The sequence below is a fragment of the Eumetopias jubatus genome, unplaced genomic scaffold, assembly GCF_037043125.1.
Source record: "Eumetopias jubatus isolate StellerSeaLion01/CBP00866 unplaced genomic scaffold, mEumJub1_p1.0 scaffold_3, whole genome shotgun sequence".
Classification (NCBI taxonomy): domain Eukaryota; kingdom Metazoa; phylum Chordata; class Mammalia; order Carnivora; family Otariidae; genus Eumetopias; species Eumetopias jubatus.
This window is the reverse complement of record NW_028274809.1, coordinates 9,917,209-9,940,828: the sequence shown is the minus strand read 5'-3', so window position 1 is coordinate 9,940,828 and position 23,620 is coordinate 9,917,209. Positions and strand designations below refer to the sequence as shown.

At 41.4% G+C, this 23,620-nt stretch overlaps 1 protein-coding gene across 5 annotated transcripts; it reads left to right on the top strand.

Moving 5' to 3' along the window:
• The first annotated feature begins 161 nt into the window (after nt 1–161).
• Nucleotides 162–20,360, top strand: LOC114210878 (putative G protein-coupled receptor 148). 5 transcript variants are annotated; one of them, XM_028105311.2, is made up of 5 exons: nt 162–273; nt 2,954–3,546; nt 12,073–12,315; nt 13,263–13,351; nt 19,016–20,360. In XM_028105311.2, the coding sequence occupies exon 5, from the start codon at nt 19,039–19,041 to the stop codon at nt 19,951–19,953; it is 915 nt and encodes a 304-aa protein (XP_027961112.2). In that variant the 5' UTR covers nt 162–273; nt 2,954–3,546; nt 12,073–12,315; nt 13,263–13,351; nt 19,016–19,038; the 3' UTR covers nt 19,954–20,360. The 5 variants fall into 5 exon arrangements, with proteins under 5 accessions (XP_027961112.2, XP_027961114.2, XP_027961115.2 ...); XM_028105313.2 differs by lacking the exons at nt 12,073–12,315; nt 13,263–13,351; XM_088021519.1 differs by lacking the exons at nt 162–273; nt 2,954–3,546 and having other exon boundaries at nt 11,881–12,315.
• The last annotated feature ends 3,260 nt before the right edge of the window (nt 20,361–23,620 follow it).

Here is a 23,620-nt window from a genome sequence, read left to right as displayed (position 1 = left end):
CAACCAGGGGGAATGGGAAAGAGACCCTAGTGGGTATGGGCAGCGTGCGGATCCTGCCCACCGCACCTCCCATGTGGGCAGATTGGATCCAATTTTATCACTCTCTATTTTATTCACTGTTGCCCACAGTAACCTCCTTTCAGAGGAAGTGAAAACACTTGAAACCAAACATCCTCCCAACTGGCAGCCAGGTTGCCGGTTGAAAACAAGTGTGACCAGGGTGGAGGGACGGGGAGTGACAGTCTTGGCCAAGCTGATTTCTTTCTCAAAAAAGTGAGTAGTCCACTGTTGAAAGTTTTTACAAAGCTGGTGATGTATGGATATTCATAGGTGTTTGTGTTTTGGAAAATGGAGGCTGTACACTTTTGAGGAAGTAAATGTACTTGGCTTTCCTTCCTCTTTATAGGACTCTCCCCACATTTAAAAAAACAAGTTCCTGAATATAAATATGTATTTATATATTCTATACATATATATATAAATTATAAATTATATTATATATAAATATATATTTTTTTGTAGAGAGAAGGTGGATTAGGATAATGTGGTTTATTTTTAATTGGATTTATTGGGGTATAATTTACATACAGTAAAAAGTCACCCTTTGAATCCTATAGTTGTTTGAGGGTTTGTTTTTTGTTTTTTGTTTTTGTTTGTTTGTTTGTTTTTTGTTTTTGAGAGAGAGAGAGAGAGCAAAGGGAGGGGCAAAAGGAGAGGGAGAGAGAGAATCTTAAGCAGGGTCCATGATCAGCATAGAGCCTAACATGGGGCTCAATCTCACAACCCTGGGATATGACCTGAGCTGAAATCAAGGGTCGGAGCCTTAACCGACCGAAGGCACCCCTGTCCTTGGAGTTTTAACAAATGCTTACCATTGTATCATTCAAGACAGAACAATTCCATCAAAACAAAAAAGTTCCCTTCTGCCCCCCTATAGCCATCTCTTCTTCTACCCCTAGCTCGGGGCAGCCACTGAGCTGGTTTCTGTCTCTATAGTTTTGGCTTTTCCAGATAGCATATAAAAATGAATTATGCATTTGATATCTTTTTGTGTTTGGTTTCTTTCCCTTGGCATAATGCTTTTGAGGTTTACCCATATTGTGTGTGTCAGTGTGTATTAGTGCAGCTTAACTATTTCTTTTCATTGCTGAACAGTATTCTTGGCGTAAATATACCAAGATTTGTTGATCTATTCACCAGTTAATGGGCATTTGGATCGTTTCCGCCTTTTGGCTATTGTGCATAACTCCGCTGTGAACATTTGACAGACAAATAGAGGGTTTTGTGTGAGCGTATGTTGTCATTTCTCTTGGGTAAATACCTAGGAGTGGAATGGCTGGGTCATGTGGTAACTATATAAACTTTTTAAGAAACTGCCAAACTGTTTTTCCAAAGTTGTGCAGCCACCAACGCTAACCAAATCCAGAACATTTTCATCTCCCCAAAAAGAAACTCCATACCCATTAGCAGTCATACCCCATTCTCTCCTCCCCTGAGGCCCTGGTAAACACTCACCTGCTTTGTGTCTCTACAGATTTGCCTATTCTGGACATTTCATGTAAATGGAATTATATAATATGTAGGATTGTTTGGTTTCTGGTTTTTTTCACGTAACATAATGTATTCATGCAGGTTGTAGCATGTGTCATTCCTTTTCATGGCTGAATAATGTTCCACTGTGTGGATAAACCCCACTTTATCTGTTTATCAGTTGATGGACACTTGGGTTATTTTCACTTTTTGCCTATTGAGCACAACGCTGCTCTGAACATTTTGTACACGTTTTTGTATGGACTTGTTTTCATTTTGGAGGGTATATACCTGGCATGAAATTGCTGGGACATATGGTGAGTCTATGTTTATGTTTTTAGGAACTACCAATTGTTTTCCAAAGCAGCTATATCATTTTACATCCCCACCAGCAATGTATGAGGGTTCCAGTTTCTCCACATCATCTCCAGCCCTAGTTATGGCCTGTTCTGTTGATGCTAACTCTTTTAGTGGATATGAAGTGGTATTTCATTGTGGCTTTAATTTATGTCTCCCTAATGACTAGTGATAATAAGCATCTTTTCATGTCTTCTTGGTAATTTGTATGTCTTTTTTGGAGAAATGTCTATTCAAACCCTGTGCTCTTTAAATATCTGTGTTATTTATCTTTTAATTAAGTTAAAAGAGTTCAAAAGCAGAAGTTTTAAATGTGGAAAAAAATATACACTTTTTATTTTGCGGTTTGAACTTTTTGTGCCCTATATAGTCAGTATCTGCTTAACCTAAGGTTGCAAAGATTTTTCTCCTGTTTTTTTTCCCTAAAAGTTGTATAGTTGTTGGTTTTACACTCAGGTCTATGATCCGTTCAAGTTGAGTTTTGTGTATGACTCAAGGTACAGTTCAGGGTTCATTTTTTAAAATATATAAATAATATGTATATAATTGCTGCAGCACTATTTGTTGAAAATACTATCCATTTTACTATTGCTTTATCTTGACATCTTTGGCAGTAATCCAATGATGATACACACACGAGTCTTTTTCCGGACACTATCTTGTTCCATTGACCTATCTATCATTGGTGTAGGTCTCTCCATGCACCAATATCACACTGTCTTAATTAGTGTAGTTCTTATAGTAAATCTTAAAATTTGGTAGTGTTCCTCTTTTGCAGAGTTGTTTTGTTTATTCTAGGTCCTCTGTTTTTCTGTACAATTTTGAGAATCAACTTGTTAATTCCTATTTTTTTTAAAAAAGACCTCCTAGGGTTTTGCACTGACCGTAGAGATCAACTTGGAGAGAATTGACAATGTAACAATATTGAGTTTTCTGATTTATGCATATAATCATGAAAAGATAATGTTTAGGAAGGTTCATTGCTTTGCTCAGTTCCTGTATGTTTATCTCTCATTGTTGACAGCTAGTCTAAGTCAAAAGTGACAATTTCCCTTCTCTTGCCAAGGTTGGTTCAGGAAGGGGCTTGTGACTCAGTTCTCCAATGAGGCCGGAGGGAAGTCGACCCTGAGAGCTCTGGGAAAGGTGTTTCTGTCCTAGGAAGACTCAGGAAGAGAGGCCCAAAGAAAGAAAACTTTCTTTGCATGTCGTAATGTAGACACCAGGAATTGCTGCGGTCATCTGTGAGGGGAATCAGAATGAGGGCAAACAGCCAACATGAAGATGACAAATCAAAAAGACAGAAAGACCCTGGGCCTTGACGACCACTCAAAGCGAGGAAAATAATCGACCTTGGAGCCTACACGACCTTGTTTGTTATGTGAGAAAAAGACTTTCCTGATGGCTCAAGTCTACATGAGTTGGGGTTTTCTACATTCCTGAAAAATCACAAGCTATAGATTCTTCACTTAAAGAATATTTTTAGTTTATTTTCCCACTGTTTATTTAAAATTTGTATGTTGTTTTTTAAATCTATGAATTCAATATTCAGTCTCATTGTAAAGATACAAACAACACAAACCTGATAAACTCAACACTGAATTGTTTACATAATATGGAAAACCCCAGAAACAATGTAAATGCCCCACAAAAAGGAATTGGGTAAGTAATTTAATGTCTGTCCATATAATGGGCTACTCTGAAGCAATTAATAATTTTGTAGAAGTATATTTATCTTAAAAAGGAAGGATGGTTATTATGTATTTTTAAGCAGGAAGTTATAAACAGTGTGTGCAATATGGCCCCGTTTTAATAAAAATGTCTCCATGAGTCATTTAAGATGCAAGTTACAAGTAATAGAAAATTCAATTTAAACGCACGTCAACAAGCAAATGTATTCGTTCATATAAGCAGAAACTCCAGAAGTAAGATAGGTTTTGGTGTTAGCTTAATTTAGCAGCCCTGAAAGTTCCTTAAAAACCTAATTTCTTTTTATATCTGTTTTCTGCCTTCTGCAACATCCGTCTCAGCTGAAAGCGTGTTTGGGTTGTGGTGGCAAGCTGGCCGCCAACAGCTTCCGGTTGTCCAAACACAGAGAAGCAAGGAGGGTCTCTACCCAGGCCTCCAGTGGGAGTCCTAGGCTTTGCTCTGATTGGACCATCTTGATCACATGCCTACCCGGTGGCCAGAGGAATGCTTTGTATTGATTGGCTTGGGTCTGCATTGGGTGCTGGTTCTTAAAACAAACAGCGTGGCAGGAGCCTAAGATTATTGTAATTTGGTTTAGCCAAACCAGGCTCCGTAATGGAGGTGGACATGGGGTAAATCCCAAGAAATTGGCAAGAATGTTCTACAATGGTGTGGGGTAGAATGGATGTTGAGAAGCTCATCCTCACCACAAAAGAAAGACCGGAAGGATGTACACCGACGTGCCAACAGTGCTTATCTTCAGGTGGAATTATGGGGAATTTTGATTTTTCTTATTTATGCCTATCTGTTACTTTACATTTTTGACAACAAACATATTACTTGAATAACTTTAAAAAGAAATGAAGGCTATAAATATGAGGAAACATTGGTGTATAACACTCGCAGTATAATTAGCAGCTTGAGAGACTTAAAGCAGACATGTTGGCAAACAGGAAATATGAATTTTCGGAGTGGCACCAACTGTGCCTCGCAGAAGCTTCTAGCTGCCTTTCTCTTGCCTCTGTTATGATATCGTGGTCATTTCTATAGATGTAACATGAGGTTTTGAAGGCTAGTCTGGTTTAAAACCACGGGTTCCAGTGGCTTGAATGTTTCCCTTATGCTGGGGTGGGGAAACTTTTTAGCTTTCTCTAGAAACCTTTTCTCTTGTCACCGTTAAACACCATGAAGTGGGCCCCAACTGCAGAAGGGACGTAAAAGGGGAGGCACTGTCCCTGGGTTCCTCTACTTCCTTCTTGGGCAGAAGGTGCTGAGTGTTCTTTCGGGTAGTGGCTACCACAAAAAAAATCCCCGCTTTCTCTGAGGTCTTGCAGCTCTCTGCACTGGGAATCAGAGGGTGACACTAGTTGCAGCCAGCACGGAAGGGGCCCTAGGTCTAAAGACTCAGGGGCCTGAGAGAATGTGAAGTGAGGCACTTTGCTTGATTCACTTCTGTTAGATGCGGGTATTGGGAATTCTTCATAGGATTCTTGGAGAAACTCCTGTTGCTCTTCCACATACTTTTTTCCTGGAAAAGAGAACCCATTTTTCCACTGGCAGAAAAGACCTCCACTGGTAATGTAAGGTAAGGAGTACGCATGTCAGGCTGGGCACCCTGTTTCCCACTTTTATTTCTGCTTGAAATTGATCCTCAGTTCTGCATTTTCAGAAACCTGATTTTATCCGATCATGCCCTTCTGGAATTATCCCACCGTGAGGGTAAACAATCAATTGGCATTTTGGTTTTATGATGAGAACTATGCTTAATCAAAAGGATGGAAATGTACCAGTTTAAGTGGTCAAGGCACTCTGATCTCAGTAGGAAAATACCTGGGGGAGAAGAAATGAGGCCCGAAGGTGGATATTGGATGGTCTTAAGGAGCCATTCTGTGTTTCTCCTGGTAATGTCATCTGCCCCCCGCCAGAATGTCAACTTCACTCAAGGAAGGACTTTGTTTGTCTTGTTCAGTGGTGCATCTACAGCATCTAGAACAGTCAGAGGTACTCAACACATACCTAATAAATGGATGAATAGGAGGCTGGCTAGCTGGATAGACGAATGTTTCTTATTTTTTAGAGTCACTGTCCCATGAGAAGTTGTCCCTGACTCTTCTAGGAAGATTAGAGTCCCTTCTCTGATTTCCATTGCATTTTGAATCAGAGCACTTAAATCATAAAATTGAAACTATTTGCTTATACATCTATCTTCCCTAAAATATTTTGAGCTCCACAAATGCAGGGATTTTGCCTTACTTTTCCATTTAACTACCCATAGAGTACTTCACAGTACTCTAGCACATAGCAGAATAAAACAATAATACTGTGGAAATCTCATGAGTATCTCTCAGCTTGTGAGATATGCTTATTAAGTAGATCAGGATATTACATTAATAGGGACCTCTTTGCTTCTTCAGTGGTGATGCATTATTAACTTCTTACTCTTTGCTTTTCATTGCTTCCAAGGGAACAAGAATCCTTCTATTTTCAGCAGTTATTTCAATACTTTTCTGCTGAACCTGTAAGTACACTGAATGGTGTCCATAGATTACACTTACAGGATCAACTTAGTCACCTCCCGATGTTGTACAAAGAGACATCTTAATCTCACAAGCAAACCATCTCCAAGTGTTAAAACAGAATGCATTATTTCTGGGAGGACCGCCGAGAGGTAGCACATCCCTTTTTGGTTATGTGGGTTATTGCTGCTCTGGTCACACAAACTGAAGTCTCCTGACTGGTCCCCACTCACTTTTCACTCATCCCTTTTATCACCAGTGGCCGTCCATCTGGAGACTGCCCTTCCTCCAGTAACAACACTTGCCTTCTGACCAGGTCACATTTCCTTGGGGCCCAGGTAGGGATTTGCATGGTACCACTCTGACAACTCTGAAAGAGCAGATGTCCTTATTGTGGCTTCAGTCCTGGGTCATCCAGAAATAATATTCAATGTTTTGAGACCAGACATTCAGGAAGTCAAGACATAGACTAAGTGGCAACCACATATTTAAGATCAGGGCAGGCTGAAAGTCTGAAACAAGGTAGATGCTCAGGTTAGGTAACATTGGCAATAAGCATGGCAATAACCATGATGTAAGCCTGATTCTTTGGTGGACTTTGTGGGAGACTGAGTCCATGCATGTGGATAGTTTAAGTGGCCAAGGGGTGGTGAAAAGGAAGGTAGGAAATTTATAATTTTATCGGAAGGTTCTCTGAGTATTGGACCAAGTCTCACAAGATCAGAGTGACACAGATATAAATTTGTGGGGTACATACCACTGGGATATATACATCAACCATTGTCCCCCTATCTCCCACCCTGGTTTTACATTCATGAAAAAGAATAACTTCCCCAGCGCTGTGAATTGTGTAAGACTGTTGAATCACAGACCTGTACCTCTGAAACAAATAATATGTTATATGTTAAAAAAAAAAAAAAAGAAGATAGCAGGAAGGGAAAAATGAGGGGGGGGGAATTGGAGGGGGAGATGAACCATGAGAGACTATGGACTCTGAGAAACAAACTGAGGGTTCTAGAGGGGAAGGGGGTAGGGGGATGGGTTAGCCTGGTGATGGGTATTAAAGAGGGCATATACTGAATGGAGCACTGGGTGTTATATGCGAACAATGAATCATGGAACACTACATCAAAAACTAATGATGTAATGTATGGCGATTAACATAACATAAAAAAAAAAAAAAAGAATAACTTCCCCAGATCCTCTTCTTGGGAAAAGGAGAAAAAAAAAATCGCTTTTGTCTAATCCTTTAATATTCCTTGCAGGGCTGGCTTAGTGATCACAAATTCTTTTAGTTTCTGTTTGTCTTGGAAGCTCTTTAATCTCTCCTTCCATTCTGAATGACTCCCTTGCTGAATAAAGTATCCTTGGCTGCATATTTTTGTCATTTAGCACCCTGAATATACGATGCCAGTCTTTTCAGGCCTGCCAGGTCTCTGTGGATAGGTCTGCTGCCAGTCTGATGTTTCTATCCTTCTAGGTTAAGGACCTCTTGTTCTGAGCTGCTTTTAGGATTTTCTCTTTGTCTCTGAGATTTGCAATCTTCACTATTATATGTCAAGGCGTTGACCTATTTTTATTGCTTTTGAGGGGGGTTCTCTGTGCCTCCTGGACTTGAGTGCCTGTTTCCTTCCCCAGATTAGGGAAGTTCTCCACTGTAATTTGCTCCAATATACCTTCTGCCCCACCCCCTTTCCTCTTTCTCTGGCACCCCAATTATTCTAATACTGTTTTGCTTTATAGTATCACTTATCTCTCGAATTCTCCCCTCATGATCCAATAGCTGTTTATCTCTCTTTTTCTGAGCTTCTTTATTCTCCATCATTTTGTCTTCTATCTCACTAATTCTCTCTTCTGCCTCATTTATCATAGTAGTTAGAGCCTCCATTTTTTATTGCATCTCATTAATAGCCTTTTTATTTTGACTTGATTAGATCTTCATTTTTTTATTTCTCCAGAAAGGGATTCTCTAGTGTCTTCTATGCTTTTTTCAGGCCCAGCTGGTATCTTTATAATCATTATTCTGAACTCGTAGTTCCAACCTCTTACTTATATCCATACTAATTAGGTCCCTGGCAATCAGTATTGCTTCTTGTTCTATATTTTGGGGTGAGTTTTTCCATCTTGTCATTCTGTCCAGAGAAGAATAAATGAATGAGAGAACAAAATACTAAAATAGCAACAACAACCCCAGAGAAATATACACTAAACAAATCTGAAGAGACCAGAAACAGAAAAGAAAAAAAAGAGAGAGAGAGAATATAATCAGACAGGTGAATAGAACAGAGCAATACACTAGATCCTGGATTTTTTTGGTCTAGTGGTTAGAAGAAACTAGCTCCCAAAATTGTAAAGAGAAACTTATATATGAACATATATAATTAAAAACAATGAAAGGATTGAATGTAATTGTAAAAATGAAAATTAAAAAAGACTTGCAAAAAGTGGTTGCTTTTCTATTTGTAGAATTACAGCAATTCTTTTCTTAGACCTCTGGTTGAGTTCACAGGTATTCAGAATGATTGATAGCTCCAGGGACCAGACAAAACTAGGGTCCCCTACTCCTCTGCCATCTTCCTCCCTCCTCCAGTGAAATAAGTTTCTTAAGGACAGAGACCATATCTCATTCTTCTCTGTAGGCTCAGCATTTAGCACAGTGCCTGACACAAGATGGGTACACAATACATGTTTATTGAATGAATGAATGAATGAATGAGTGAATGTATGAATGGAGAAAATGGGATATAGGCATGAATTTTAAAATTCTGATTATACATTTTTTTTGATCATTCAAAAGTGGTTGAATGATAACACAGCTGAGGTTTTCAACATTAATAATTTTTTGTCACCAATACTTACAATGTAATTTCTATTGAGAAATACAAAATAGAGTTACAAATAATGTTTGCCAAATAGCATTAATAACAATAATATGCTTTTTATTTGGGAATAAGTTTATTAAATAAACAGATAAATATAATGCTCATATTTTAAGATTATCACAAGGATAAATATTGAAATAACCATATGCTCTATAAATATGATTCAAAATTCTATGCCATTTCTAAAAGACAAATATAAATGCTAATGAAAATAACCAAGAACTTTAATAACTTGGTATAAGTGGACTTTGCTATGGAAAAATGCAAGTCTATCCATATGGTAATAGACTCTGCTGTGGTCAGGGAGCTTATATCCCTGCCAAAGCAACTTTGAAAATATAGAGGATTCTGAAAACTGAGAGAAATCAATTATATAATAGTTAAGTAAAAGTTCAAGTTAATAATCAACTATGTGCTAAGTAAAATTTACAGAGAAGGCAAAAGTTAAGGCATTCCACGGGTTTTACTTTCAATTATAACTCATACAGTATTCAGGTAAAGAGAATCGACTTTGCATGACATATGTAATCAAGTATAATATATATTACTCAAAGATACCTACTGCAGATAAGAGTATTTCACAAGCAATGTGTGTTATATGTGGATTTCAAAACTAAGGGGGTTCTATTGCATCAGTGAAACAAATCACAGCCTGTAAAAAAGGTTAGTAAGAATAGCGATAATTACATTATACCTTAATTGGGAGAAATAGAATTAAACCTGACAGAAAGTTTACAATAATCCCCAGTGCTGAGTCAGAGAGAGAAAGCTAAAGAGCTTCATGGAATCTGCTGATTTCAGGTCTGCCAAGAATGCACTGATAAAACATCTGGTTTATGGCTAAAGCCAGGTGTGGTCTGCTGAGACAGAAAGGGTGTGTGTTGTTGCTTAGGATTGGCCGACTATTTTAACTGTGCAAGAAAGAAAGCCATTGACTATGGTATAGACAATTTCCTCTCAGCAAAACACACAATTCACTATCTAGGCAGCTATTGTTGATTTATAAGCTTTAATAATGTTAAATGATACATAGGTAAATTAATTTTTGAAAAGCTTAATAATTTCAATAATGAAACATTAAAATAGCTCCAGGGATGCCTGGGTGGCTCTCTCTCATTCTCTCTCTCTCTGACAAATAAATAAATAAATAAACCTTAAAAAATAAAATAAAATAAAATAGCTTCAGCATATTTCAAAAATAAATGCAAAACCAGGAGACCAAAGACAAAATCCTCTCAGATTCTGGGAAATAGTATTGGAAATTAATCACATGCTTAGCAACATACAGATTGCTGTTTGCTTTTTGTGGTTTTTAGACATCATATTGACCTTTGGCATCTTGAGAGATAAGGAGGAAAGGAGAAAAATACTATCTGTTTATTGAATGCTAGGTTAGTGTCAGGGGCTCAGGACCGTGTAGGTTCCATGATGTCAGAGACTTGGTGTGTTTTGGTTACTGAGGTATCTCCAACTCTTGGATTCACACTGGTGGGCACACATGTGCAGGTTTTTCCTACTATCTGAAAGTACAGTGTTCCCATGAAAGCTTTTTTTTTTATTTAAGATTTTATTTGTTTATTTGTTGACAGAGAAAGAGCGCACAAGCAGGGGGGAGCGGAAGGCAGAGGGAGAAGCTGGCTCCCCACTGAGCAAGGTGCCTGATGTGGGACCCGATCCCAGGACCCTGGGATCATGACCTGAGCCAAAGAGAGACACTTAACTGATTGAGCCACCCACTTTTTTTAAAAAAGATTTTATTTACTTATTAGAAAGAGAGAGAGAGAGCAAGCAGGGGGAGGAGCAGAGGGAGAGGGAGAGAGAAAGAATCTCAAGCAGACCTTGCACTGAGCATGGAGCCCAATGAGGGGCTGGATCTCATGACCCTGAGATCATGACCTGGGCCAAAATCAAGTTGGCTGCTTAACTGACTGAGCCACCTAGGCACCCCACCCATGAAACCTTTTGTAAGCCAAAAGGGCAAAAGGGCATAAAGCAAAGAAGCAATTACCATTAATTTATATGGAGAAATTTGTGAACATTCCCAGACCCAAAAAAATCACTTCCCATCGACTCCTCTCATATCATAGGACATATCTTGCTAATGGATGCCCAAAATAAATCGAGGTGAAGCTCAGAGACATAGTTTAAAACTCTGGCAGCCTGAAGCTGAGTTGCTGAGCATGGTCCTGGGGAAGGACGTGGTGGTGGTGGGGCTCTCCATGCTTGGGGTGCGTGCTGCCTCTATAATGGCTCCAACAACTGTGGAATGCTATTGTGGATTTTTTGCCTTTTTTTCAGTTCGTGAAAACAGGAACCAATGTTGGTCTTTCGCAAAAGTGAAGTGGAGAAACATGAACTTTCGAAAATTGGATGATACCTCTAGCTGAAATTCACCAACTGAGTGAATACATGTCTATGTGTCGAGATGGCTACTTTTGTTCTTGGTCCATGCCAATGCAGAGAGCTCCATCTAAGCAGAATTGAATGACTCTTATTCTAGCCAGTGCACTGTAATTGCATATAAATTCCTTATTTAAACTTATATGAAGATTCGTGGAAAATGTTTGTTACGTATGATACTATTATAGTTAGCATTATTGTACGATCTTTTTCTGAAATCCTGGGATGGCTCCTTTGTCTATTTCTATCTGCAGATATATCTAGGACAGTGAAAAGAGCTTTGTCAATGTTCTTATGAACTACCTTCTTGTCAATACTTCCTCCTTGAATATTTATTTATATTCCAGGTTTGGGGATTTGTTTCACCTTACCCTTGTTCGTGGGCAGCCTGGTGTTTCAAAATCTCAAGTAAACATGCACAAATGCATTGTTTTTTAAGAAACACATTGTTTTTAACGTGTTTTTACACATTAAGTAGTTCAGAAAAGGCCAAGCTCCTATTAAAGCAAGGTGGCAGGTCTCTGGATTAATGAATCTTATGAGTACCTAGAAGAATATCTGTAGATCGAAATTTTGTCAGAACAAAATGGGGGAAGGAAGCTGGAGAATTTCCCTTTATAAATACAAAGGCAAGTTCAAACTCAAAAAGTTAACTGCCTGAAAAAGCACTCAGAAAAATGTGTGATTTTTTTTGTCTTCAGGATTCACAGGACACACCTACAGAGGCTTTGTGATTTCATCCAGTTCCCACATCACCTCTGTGAGCTGTTCTCAGATGGTCAACAATCACAGCTAATATTTACTAAGTGCCTGTTCTTGATGTCGAGTGACTGGTGCTCAGTAGACACCAGCTTCCTCCCTTTCTTCCCGCCTGCTTTGAGGAGAATAACAGAGGAGATCACCAAAGCTTCCCAGACGGGAGTGACTTTTAAAATACCAAAGAAGTAAGGCCACAATTAAGAGCAGAGGAGAGGACATGTTTAAAGTGAGGAGGGCATGTTTATCGTGGGAGAAGAGAAGGTCTCATCATTCGGGGAGGGTTTTAAGAGTTATTCTGGAAGTATCCACTTCTCATTGGCCTTCTGCCGGCAGCCACAGAACATTTGAAATCATTTCTGAGGTTTGTTTTCAGCTGATGGTCCTTTCCACTGGCGGTAAGTCAGATACTGGCCCTAAGCCTGGCCGGCGCCACCCGACTGACCGTGAGCACCCAAGAAGGAAAGGCCCTCCTCCCTCTCAGACATCTTTCCTCCTTCAGAAATTCCCAGGTGGAGGTTCTGGGGAGAGGCAGAATGGACCCACGGGAAGCCCTGCTCAGCTAGCTGGAAGTAAGGTGGTAGCTAGGAGCTGCTTTTCCCCGCTGGATCAGTCTGCTCGGGCTGTCGAAACAAAATACCACAGACTGGGTGGCTTAAACCACAGAAATGTAGTTCCTCACAGTTTTGGAGGCCGGGAGTCCAAGATTGAGGGACCAGCAGGGTTGGTTTTCTCTGAGGTCTCTCCTTGGCTGGCAGATGATCATCCGCTTGCTGTCTCTTTACATGTCTTTTCTCTGTGCACACACATCTTTAGGGTCTATGTGTGTCCACATCTCCTTTTCTTACAAGGATGCAAGGGCACCAGTCCGATGAAATTACAGCCCACCCTAATGGCCCCATTCTAACTTAATTACCTCTTTAAAGACTCTGTCTCCAAATACAGTCACGTTCTGAAGTTCTGGGGGTTAGGCCTTCGACATATGAATTTTGGGGAGGACACAATTCAGACCATAACGCCTGCTAAGTCTTTTTTTTTTTTTTCCCCCTTTTTAAAGAAGAATTCAATTCACCTGCACCAGTACGGTCCTGTTAGGAAAAAAAACTCAACAAACAATAACCAAATGTCATTTCAGAAATCAGAAGAATTGGGTTGGAAGCCAGACTTCACCATTAACCAGCGACACCCTGAGAGGAAGTGTGGGGAGTCCGTCACAACCTTTAGGTATCACCCTTCCCTGACGTGGGGCATGTGGCCCGGGGGGTTTAGAGATTGCACCCTGCAGGTGGACGGCCTTGTCCAAGCTCCAGTATCACTGTCACCAGCTAATTAACCCTGAAGGAGTTCCTTCCTGCCTCTATCTCTCAGTTTTCTTTTTGGAAAAATGCGAAAAATGATTGTGCCTTCTCCCTGGGCTTGGTGTGCTGATTAGGAAGTCAGCTCCCCGGGGCAGAGCCGTCTCATACTGAGCAATCAGCACGAATATCCACTGTTATATTTTGTTTGTGTCATTACCCTCTTCCTATCTCCCTTCCAGACCCTTCCCTCACGTTAGCACATATCCAACGGTCCCTTGGTTTCCTTCGGAAGTAGGGTGTCTGTTTGGGAATGGTTGCCCTCAGAGGTAAGAGAAGGGGGAGATCCTCCAGCTCAGTGAGCCAGGGTTCATGGTGAGGACAAGGTAGGCAGTGCCCCTCCGTGGGAGGAATCTGTCTCCCTCGACCCCGACCAGGATAGGGGCACAAGCTGGGGAGGAAGAATGTGCTACCACCTATTCATTACCTCCTTGGAGAAATGGCTCCAAGTACACGTGCTGTTGTGGGGCCCCTAGCACCATCTTTTCGTGCCGATATGAAGATGAACAAAGACCAACCAGATGAGCAAACCAAGGCCACATATTCAGAGGTTGCTAGAGCAAGGGAGTCAGCCCCAGTCACTCGCTTTATAGCAGAGCCTCAGAGGCAGGTAGAGGAGCGAGAGAGCTTAGGGGGGACATGGGGAGGCTTCAGGCGTGCCCTGATGGGAGCCTGGGGCCTGGGGAAACGGCAGGCGGGCTAACTGGAAGTGAGGTGTCTATGTGACTGGGTGGGGGGACATATTTGACTCTCTCTGGTTGGTCCTAAGTTGGAAGCAGGGACAAAAATTAGGGAAGCTGCCCATCATTAATCAAGTCCCGGCTGTTTGGGGCCAGTTGTTACAGAGATTGTTGTCTGGCTGCCTGGACGGTCAGACGAGACACCGGTTACTCTGGACGAGGGCTTGGTTTCCTGGCAGGTTGCTACAGGTTGTGGACCAGAGTTTAATTTTTATTTATGGGTTGGCCATATGTGTTTGTATATTCAGTTTCCCACCAAGGGTAACATGTTGCCCCTTAGGGATTTGCCCTAAGCCAGGCTCTTCGGAAGGATGAGACAAGTTGCTTCACTGATTTTGCTGGGCACCCATCCCGCCCTCCCCACATAGATGCTTCCAGCAGGATTTTTGTAGGGAGAGGTGGTGGTGGTGGGTTCTGATTTCATCAGGGCAGTTGTGGAACAAATGGGAATCTTTAGCTCCAGGGTTTTATTTCAGAGCTGAAGCCAAAGGAACATTTTGGGCTGGAGGAAAACAGGTATTTTCACTTTAGAATTTCCAAAGAAAAAGGCTCTAGGAATGAACCATAAGTGCAGGTAATATGTATAGAAGAGGACTTCTTACATGGCTTTTGTTGCCATGAGCTCTTGATAGGCAAATATACCTCTGAGAAAGAATATGAATTTGTAGGCTGGGAGATTCTGTCTGGCTGCATGGTCCTGAATAAATTACTCATCTTTCTGAGTTCTCATAAATAAATTAAAGGTGATAAAACCCTCATTGATTTTGCAGATTTGCAACCCTCCCGGAGATTTTGTGTCTACAAGAAGAATTCTAAGCCACTTGCTTTGATAGTAGTGTCTTCACCATGTACATTTGTCCTCTGCCAGGCTGCCTGCTCTGCGGAGCGCCTCTCAGACACCACTGTGCAAGCAGCGGTGGGCATCTCATGTGGCCTCTTAACCTGTGGCAGGCGCTGCTCCTGATTTTGATCATGCCAGGTTCCTTCTTGCCTGCGGAGTGAATTTTAACTCTTGGAATGGAATCAAGGCCCTCAAAATCTGGTCCCGGACTTTGTCCGTCCTTAGTCCTCTGAATAAGCCCTCAGTCCACCCAACTGGATCTGCTCATTGTCCCCGGAACCTCCCAGGTTTTGCCTTACCTTGGCTCTTGGCATTTTCTATTGCCTGCAATCTGCACCTCTCCTCGTCTCTATCCACCTCACCTTTGACCCTGCCTTGCTCTAGTTTTCAACCTTGAAAGGCTGGATTTGAGTCTCAGCTCTTCCAAGAAGCTTTCGCTCACTGACTCTGCGACCCTTTCTATTCTGAACACCCACCCAACCCCAACCCTGCCAGGGACACCCAACTTTCTTACTCATTTGGCAGATGTTTCTGGTTATTATTACCTAGTTATATCGTATTCTGCTTCCACTGGGCGAGAGCCTTCTGTGAGTCAGTGCCTGTGTTTTACCACCTGGTAACCTCACTGCTTAGGATATGCATTGTATGTTTCAGTGTGGAGTGAAGATTGGTGGAGTAGAATGATGCAGTGATGTGCCTCATCAATCAGTGTGTTAAACTTATTAGAAAGCTACAGAAACTTGTTGCCTGAAACCGTATTAGATCTGGAGGGAGAGAGATTTATTATAGTTGTAGCTACAGTAATTCGGGGGGAGAAAAGAAGTTTGTTAAATTTTTTTGCAAAGGAAGCACAATGGTCGTCACCGATGCTCTGTGTAGGGTTTCAAGTCTTAGAACACAGCGAGGCCAAGCCCCGCTCATTGCTGTTGGGATGTGCTGTAAAATAAACCAGACATGTGTGTAGGGGCTGGTGGGGGGTGGGGGACATGCAGGTGCAAGGAAGCCCTGCTGAGCAGAAATGAGGAATCCAGCAGGGAAGCTACAGACATGACTGGGATTCTGGGCAGAATGGGGGATGGGGAGCAAGACTGGATGATAGGGGAGTTCAGCCCATCAGCTAGGTCAAACCCAGCGACAGTGAGCTCGGGAGTGGGCCCAGGCAGACAGGGAGGCTGTCACCATTGTGGAGGCTGCCAGCAGTGACCCCTTCATTCTGGGACTCAGAGGTTGGGTTTGAGGTCCTGGGAGGGGGCCTAGCAGGACAAGGCAGGCCCTGTTCTAGAGAGCCAGCAGTTCTGTTCAAGACTCAGCCACGGGGAATAAGATGAGGACATTCCAGATCAAAGGCGGGGCCAGTCTTGTCTCAAGAATAAAGAAAGGGGCGCCTGGGTGGCTCAGTTGGTTAAGCGACTGCCTTAGGCTCAGTTCATGATCCTGGAGTCCCGGGATCGAGTCCCGCATCGGGCTCCCTGCTCAGCAGGGAGTCTGCTTCTCCCTCTGACCCTCTCCCTTCTCGTGTGCTCTCTCTCTCTCTCTCTCTCTCATTCTCTCTCTCAAATAAATAAATAAAATCTTTAAAAAAAAGAAAAAAAAAAGAATAAGGAAAAAGCCCGGATACTCCTGGCCTCAGTTAAGATTTGGCTCTTTAGGATGTGAGTGAGGATGACTCTGTAGCTAGAGAGAAAAGATGTGGAGCTTGCAATCCTGCATGGCTGTGATGTCAGGAACCAAGGGTCAGAGAAGTGAAGTGAGCGCAGTATCCAGTGGAGTCACATTCCTCATTGGCGGCAGACCTAGGCTTAAAGCCCAGTTCTTGTGACTCCCCCAGGCAGGGCAGAGTTCTAACTTACCAGGGTCTGCGTGCCATCTTCATTGGGGCCCTCATTGTCTATGGTGGTGCCTTGAGGACAGTTAAGGAGTGTGCTCTGGGGATGAGCGATGAGGAGGCATTTAATGTGGGCAGATAATGCATTTTTCTCTTGATTATTGAAGGGTTCTGGTATAAGATTTTGACCAAAAAGTCTGCAGCTAAAAGAAAACCTAATGATGAGTTTGGCAATGACAATGACCATTCCATTTCTATTCCTCTCTGGGGGCTGAAAAGAGAGGAATAAATGCCTAGAGTTTGACTGCACGATAATGGCACAAAAATCCATCTGAACCGGAGAAATTCCCCACAAAGGGTGACAAGACAATATGCAGGGGAGAATAGATGCCTTGGGCAAGGGATTTCATAAGGAGCTGTGACATCTTGGATTCTCAGCAAGTTGCAGTAGCTGTCTCCACAGTGACACGCTCTTTAGGAAATCCATATAATATACTGTGTCCCTTCAGGGTCCACTTTATATACTTTGAACGCTAGGGGTCGACATAAAGGAACAGAAGGAAACCCATTTAAGCTAGCTCAAATAATAGAAGGGTGTGTTATATTTTTAGAACCCAAGGACAGAAAATGCAGAGCATCTCAGCAGAATCAGAAGTTCAGGAGCCCAGGTTGTTCTCTCTCTGTCTTGCAAGGGCTTTTGGAGCCTTGCAGGGACTTTGTGGCTACCTCTGCTTCTCTCTTACCTCTCTCGGTCACTTTCTTCTTCTCTCTTACCTCTCTCGGTCACTTTCTTCTTCTCTCTTACCTCTCTCGGTCACTTTCTTCTACTCACCTGTGCGCCAACCTGACTGGCGGGCCAATCACATGACATCACACTCAGACTCCATTCTCTGTGAGAATTCTTCAGTCGGATGTTTAAGAAGCAGACACTGGTGGTGCCTAGAATAATTCTCCATGAGTCAGATGTCTACCCCTAGTTCCAATCAACTCTGATGAGAGAGGCAATGCAATAGGTGGTGAGGAAGTGAGTAAAGCCATAGTGGGGAGGCAAATGTTGGCATCTCTACAGTAGACTTTTGGAGACAGTGATCCTGAAATTTGGGGGATCCCCAGGCTGCAGCATGGTGAGCCATTCACTGCTGTGCATGCTTGAGAAGATCTGAGGCTACTACCATTTCAGTGGTCACAGTCCCTCGGTAATCCTAAGATCTCAACACCTTCCTGGACATGCAGTCTTCCAACTTAACAACAGAAACGGTATTTCTACAAATGGCGTTCAGTTGGCATTGGGGGGCCAATGACATTGGCCAAAGAAGAACTCAGAGCATGCATTTATTTGACCTTGCATTTGACATGAATATCCCTGTAGTGGTTGAGAGGGTGGGCTCAGGAGTTGTACTCTGAAATGCATATCCTGGCCCCTCTACACAATAACCCTATGGCCCTGAGCAGGTTACTTAGCCTCTTTAAGTCTGTTTCGCCATTTGTGAAAAGTGCATAAAAAACCACTTAGTGGAAAATAAAACGTACCCCAGGATTGGTGAAGAATATTCTCTAAAAATAGTTTTGATCCCTAGAAAGTACTGGGTAAATGTCACCCGTGACTGCTGTCATTTTGTAAATATCCTTGTCATGTCTTATGGACCCAAATGAATTCAGGACTCTGCATCAGTGGCTTCCCCACATTCCTTACAGTTCTTGCCCTAAAGTCTTCCCCAGACCTTTGCATGTGCTAAGTGTTAACAAGTGCTTGGTGGTTCATCATCTGAGTTTTACAATGTTGTGCTTTGTGGCTCCAAATTGAAAAAGTTCTCACAATCAAAGATGAAAAAGGACGCACAAAGAATAAAACCTTGACCTGATTTTGAGCAATTTGCTGACTCTTGAGAGTCCGTCTTTCAAACTTTCCTTTTGGATGGTTTTAGTATGTGCCCCTCTCTTGAAACAAAGTGAAGACCCCAGATGATTTGTCCAGTTTCTTTGATCCATGTCAGTGCTATCTAAAGTTGTTGTTCTCTCTACAGAAAAACATGTAACATATTCCTTGAGATGTATGCAAGATCACAGAGCTGGAAAACCACACCAGAAGCTTTAAGAGTCACTCTTTCTTGTTCTTTAATCCTGCAGGAGCCAAGTTGCCCTGAAAGATCATGAACTTGTCTTCTGAACACTGCAACATATCAGATTGGCTGAGGCTGGAGGCAACAGTGAAGGCCTCTGTATACACAGTTGCCTTCTTCTTTGCCACATTTGTCACTGTCATCATCATCACGATAGTGTCACAGAATTCGAAGCTGAAGAAAGAGGTCCGATACATCCTCCTGTGCCACCATCTGCTGTGCATCTCCTCCTACTGCGGCCTGGGGGTGGTTTTCCAAGGGATGCGGGCTCTGCTGGCCAACAGTCCTATGCTGGTGTGCTGGGTGGTATTTGGAGTCCAGCTAAGTGTTGGAGAAGGGATCCTCTTCACCCTGGCCTTGATGGCTGTCAACACGTACCTGGCCATTTGCTGGCCTTTGAAATCTCTGTCCTTTGTAGATTCAGTTAAGTATAGGATTCTGGCTGGGTCTTGGGCAATCATTATATTCAAGAATGTTTGCTTATTCCTCATAGAGGGCACTAACCCCACTCAGGGTGCTGTTTTTAAATCTGAACCCCTTTGCCCTGTGATCTTGAATGGCTCTGCTGCCAGAGCTATTGGCATGGTTTTCCTTTTCCTTCTTCTGTCCATCATTCTTATAAGTTACTCTCTGATCTACCAAGAAGGGAAACGGGCTGGCCATTTTAATAGATCAAATATCAAAGCAAGGAAAACAGTCCTTATTCATTTAGTGCAGATGGGTTTACATGTAATACCAACCCTGATATTCATAGGCTTGGGAAAGATGTGTGGGGTGTTTTTCTTTGCTTTAAATCTGGTGCTTTTTGGAGTCTTTGCATTTGCCCAGTGTCTTAACCCTCTGATCTATGGGCTCTGGAATAGAGAGCTGCAAAGCAGATTGCACCGTTGGATGTGCTGTCAGCGGTGGTGTGGTCACATGATGACCAACAGAGAGGCAGTTTAACCTGAAACACAGCCATTTTGAATCAATAACTCTAGCCCTAATGGATCATCAGCTGGGCTTGAGGACTTGCCTTCTACTCAACCTAAAATTGGTGCCTTGGTTTGATGTTGAAAGCAATACGAATAAGTCAGAGTTATTAATCTGGCTTGCAAACTTCGCTGCTGTGTACACTGAATTGGCCTCTGTGAGATCATTTTATGTCTTTAATTCTAAACCCAGATCAACATTCTTAGCAGCATGTCCTACTGTGTTTCAATAATGAGGCAGCTTTTGAGAATGCACTTGAGAATGTTTTTAAAAATTGACAAACAGTCCATGGTTGATATGAAGAGAAGAAGTTAACTTGGCTTTTCCTCTTATATTAATTAAGCATAGGATTGGCTATATGTAACAGCAAAACAGAAACAAAATAACAATGATTTTTTAAGGTTTGAGATTGTCTGTCTATTTTTTTTTTCTGTTGTAAAAGAAATCTGGGGGTAAAAAATCCAGTCCTATACAGCAGCTCTGTAGGCAACAGGTTCATGCTCTTCTATTCTGCCATGATTACTATACTACCTCATGACCCAAGATGGCTGTTAGTGGTCCTGTCATCACATTCATACTCCAGCCAACAGGAAGGAGGAAGGGGCAAAGGAGGGTTTATACCCTCCTTCTAAAGACACTTTTTAGAAATTACACAAAACACTTTTTCTTCTATTTAACTGGCTAAAACTTAGTCATATGACGATGCCTGGCTTTAAGGGAGAGGAGGAATAAATTTTAGCTGGGTGGTAGTGTCACCAGCTAAAAATTGGGGTTCTTGTTACTAAGAAAGGAAGGAAGAATGGATATTAGGAAGCAAACTTATTTCAGGGGCCATTTTCCTCTCAACCAAATAAAGTATAAAGAAAGACAATGGATGGGTTATAATCACAAAAATATACTCTGCCTCTTTCAATATGATACTTGGAGTTAACTTTTCAAGATCCCAGAACACTTTAATTGTATTATGTTAACAGTTCTCAAAGAGAATGGCATCAAGAAGAACAATGAACTGGTTTAAACATGGGAATTAACTCATGATTTAAATCTAAGCCATTTTGAGACAGTAGTACAAAATAAAGTCTTTCACGGGAATTTACATATGAGATTTCTTTAGATGAAACATCCACTTCTAAGTTAGTCAGGATTCAGTTCTAGAAACAGGAATCATCACTCCAGGTACTTTAGACACATGGGATTTAATATGGGACTTAGATGCTTACAAAGACGCTGGCAGGGCTGGAGGAGCGGAAATCAGGAGCCACCATTTGTTGGTGTCAAGATTCCACTGCAGCTGGGATCTGGTGGTCCAGCAGCTGCTTCCACCATTGCCCCCCATGCCTCAGGCCCCTCTTAATGTAGTAAGTTTGCAAAAGAAAGAGCAACCGGAAGATGGCCTCCACTTCCTTCCATCTTCCAAATCTCAAGTGATTGCTTCTAACTGGTGGAACCTATCTGGCATCCAGACCCTAAGAAAAAGGAGTCTGGGAAATGTAGTTACTAGTTTCACAGGAAGAGGAAGTTATCCCCAAATGGGGGTGAAATGAGGATTGAGAGAGCCAATCCATGGGATCCACCATTATGACATTTAGTTTTATTTACAGGTGATAACAACAACAGAAGCATAATAGTTGCTCAACACATGAGCAACTATTATGCTTCTGACACCATGCAAGTCATTTCATATACACAAAACCAAATCCCCACAACAGGTATATAATGTACGTATTATTATTCCTGATTTACAAATGAGAAAAGCTGAGGCTTAGAAAGGCCTTACAGGAGCTTAGGAGGACAGGACCTTCCCTTTCAGATTTTCCATTCACATGACTTGGCCAAAGGTGACCATTTCATCACCCTTGAGAGCTGGACCAATTGCTTAGGAAATTTGGGCTTCAGTTTTCCACTTTGCTTTGGGTGTGGACACCTGCCTTGTGGAAAAGAGCCTCTTTTTCACCCACTGCTTTGATTACACCCTCCCATCCTTAGGCCCCCACCTTGTTTTCAGATTCTAGTGGCTTCCATATCATGTCTGGACCCCATTTTGGCTCCAAGTCCTTCTTGCCTCTTCTCTGGGTGTTCAGTGTGTCTTCTCTCTTCCTCCATTCTCAACTCTGAGATTTCAAAGCATGACCTTCTATTCTGCAATATGCACGTCTCTCCAAGGCAGGAGAGACTGCCAGGGCTGATTACCTTTGTGTCTTGGCACGTGACACAGTGCCTGTGGATGGCAGGCACTCTACAAATGATGTAGTGGACTCACTGGTCAGTAAGACATGCCCTTTTTACAAATTCCATCCCCACAAAACCCAAGCTGTCTCTTTGTTTTTGTTGAAATATAAAATAATCTGAGAGCCAAGAGTAGAATAAAAACTCAAAAAATCTACCAAAGTTAACTCAATTATAAGCCCTAGATCTAAAATACACAATTCAATTTATCCTTAAAGTTTTCTTTTTTTTTTCTCTTTTTTTGGGGGGGGTGTTAAATTTTTTTTATTGAAGTATAGTTAATATCCAATGTTATATTATTTTCAAATGTACAATATATTGATTTGCCAATTTTATGCATTACTTAATGCTCACCACGATAAGTATAGTTACCATCTGTCACCATACAATATTGAAATATGATTGACTATATTCCCTATGCTGTACTTTTCATCTCTGTGTCTTACTTATTTTATAACTGAAAGTTTGTACCTTTTAATGCCCTTTATCTTTCACTCATCCCCCTACTAACCTCCCCTCTGGCAACCCCCAGTTTGTTCTCTGTATTTAAGAGTCTATTTGTTTTGTTTGTTTGTATGCTTATTTGTTTTGTTTTTTAGAGTCCACATATAAATGAAATCACATTAATCTTAAAACTTTTAAAATATTTTCTTATGTAAAAAGGTGACTTTTACTTGTAATATTGATTGTTAGAATGGTAGTTTTATACCTTCAAATGAGAACTGTTATTTTTAAAATTAAAACAACTTTTGAATTGGGAAGATACAGTATAAAATTCAAAAGGTTAAAAATGATACTTAGTAAAAAGTAAGCCCTTCCCCCTCTTTTTCCAGGTCCCCAGTTCTTGTCTAAGAGTGAACAACTGTGATTAGCTTCTCGTGTTTTCCTTAAGAGATGATCTACAAAGAGCAAATTATTAAAAATCTATAAGGTCATTTTGGTCTTGATATCCTGGTCTTGGATTGGAAAGTTGTCTCAGTTGGTATTTAGAATGTTTGTTCATATCCTAAATGACATTAACAATAATCTTTCTCATGATGTGTAAATCCTTTGCACCCCTTAGAGAACCTTAAGCCTGGGCAAGATGTGGAAGGGAGAGAGGAAGTGGTGGATAAAGTCACTTGTAATTTGTTGAGGGTTCCTATAAAGTGTTTCTTTGGTCTCTAGAAATGGTGCAATGATATTGAATTTAAAGTCAGAAGGGGTATATAGGTTTGGGAGAAATGTTCAGAGAACACACACTTTGCAAATAACTCTGAAAATACATTACTTAAGGAAAAAATGTGAATTATCTCAAGATTCCTAAGTTCTTATGAACATTGCATTTTACCATAATAGCAACCATATTATTACTGCATGAAACTATTTCTGGCTTGTCCATAGATATGCTATATAAACATATATTGGCTAACTA

Bases quoted from the DNA above. Each gene is read 5' to 3' on its own strand.
- LOC114210878 (XM_028105314.2), top strand. From the start codon at position 19,039: ATGAACTTGTCTTCTGAACACTGCAACATATCAGATTGGCTGAGGCTG.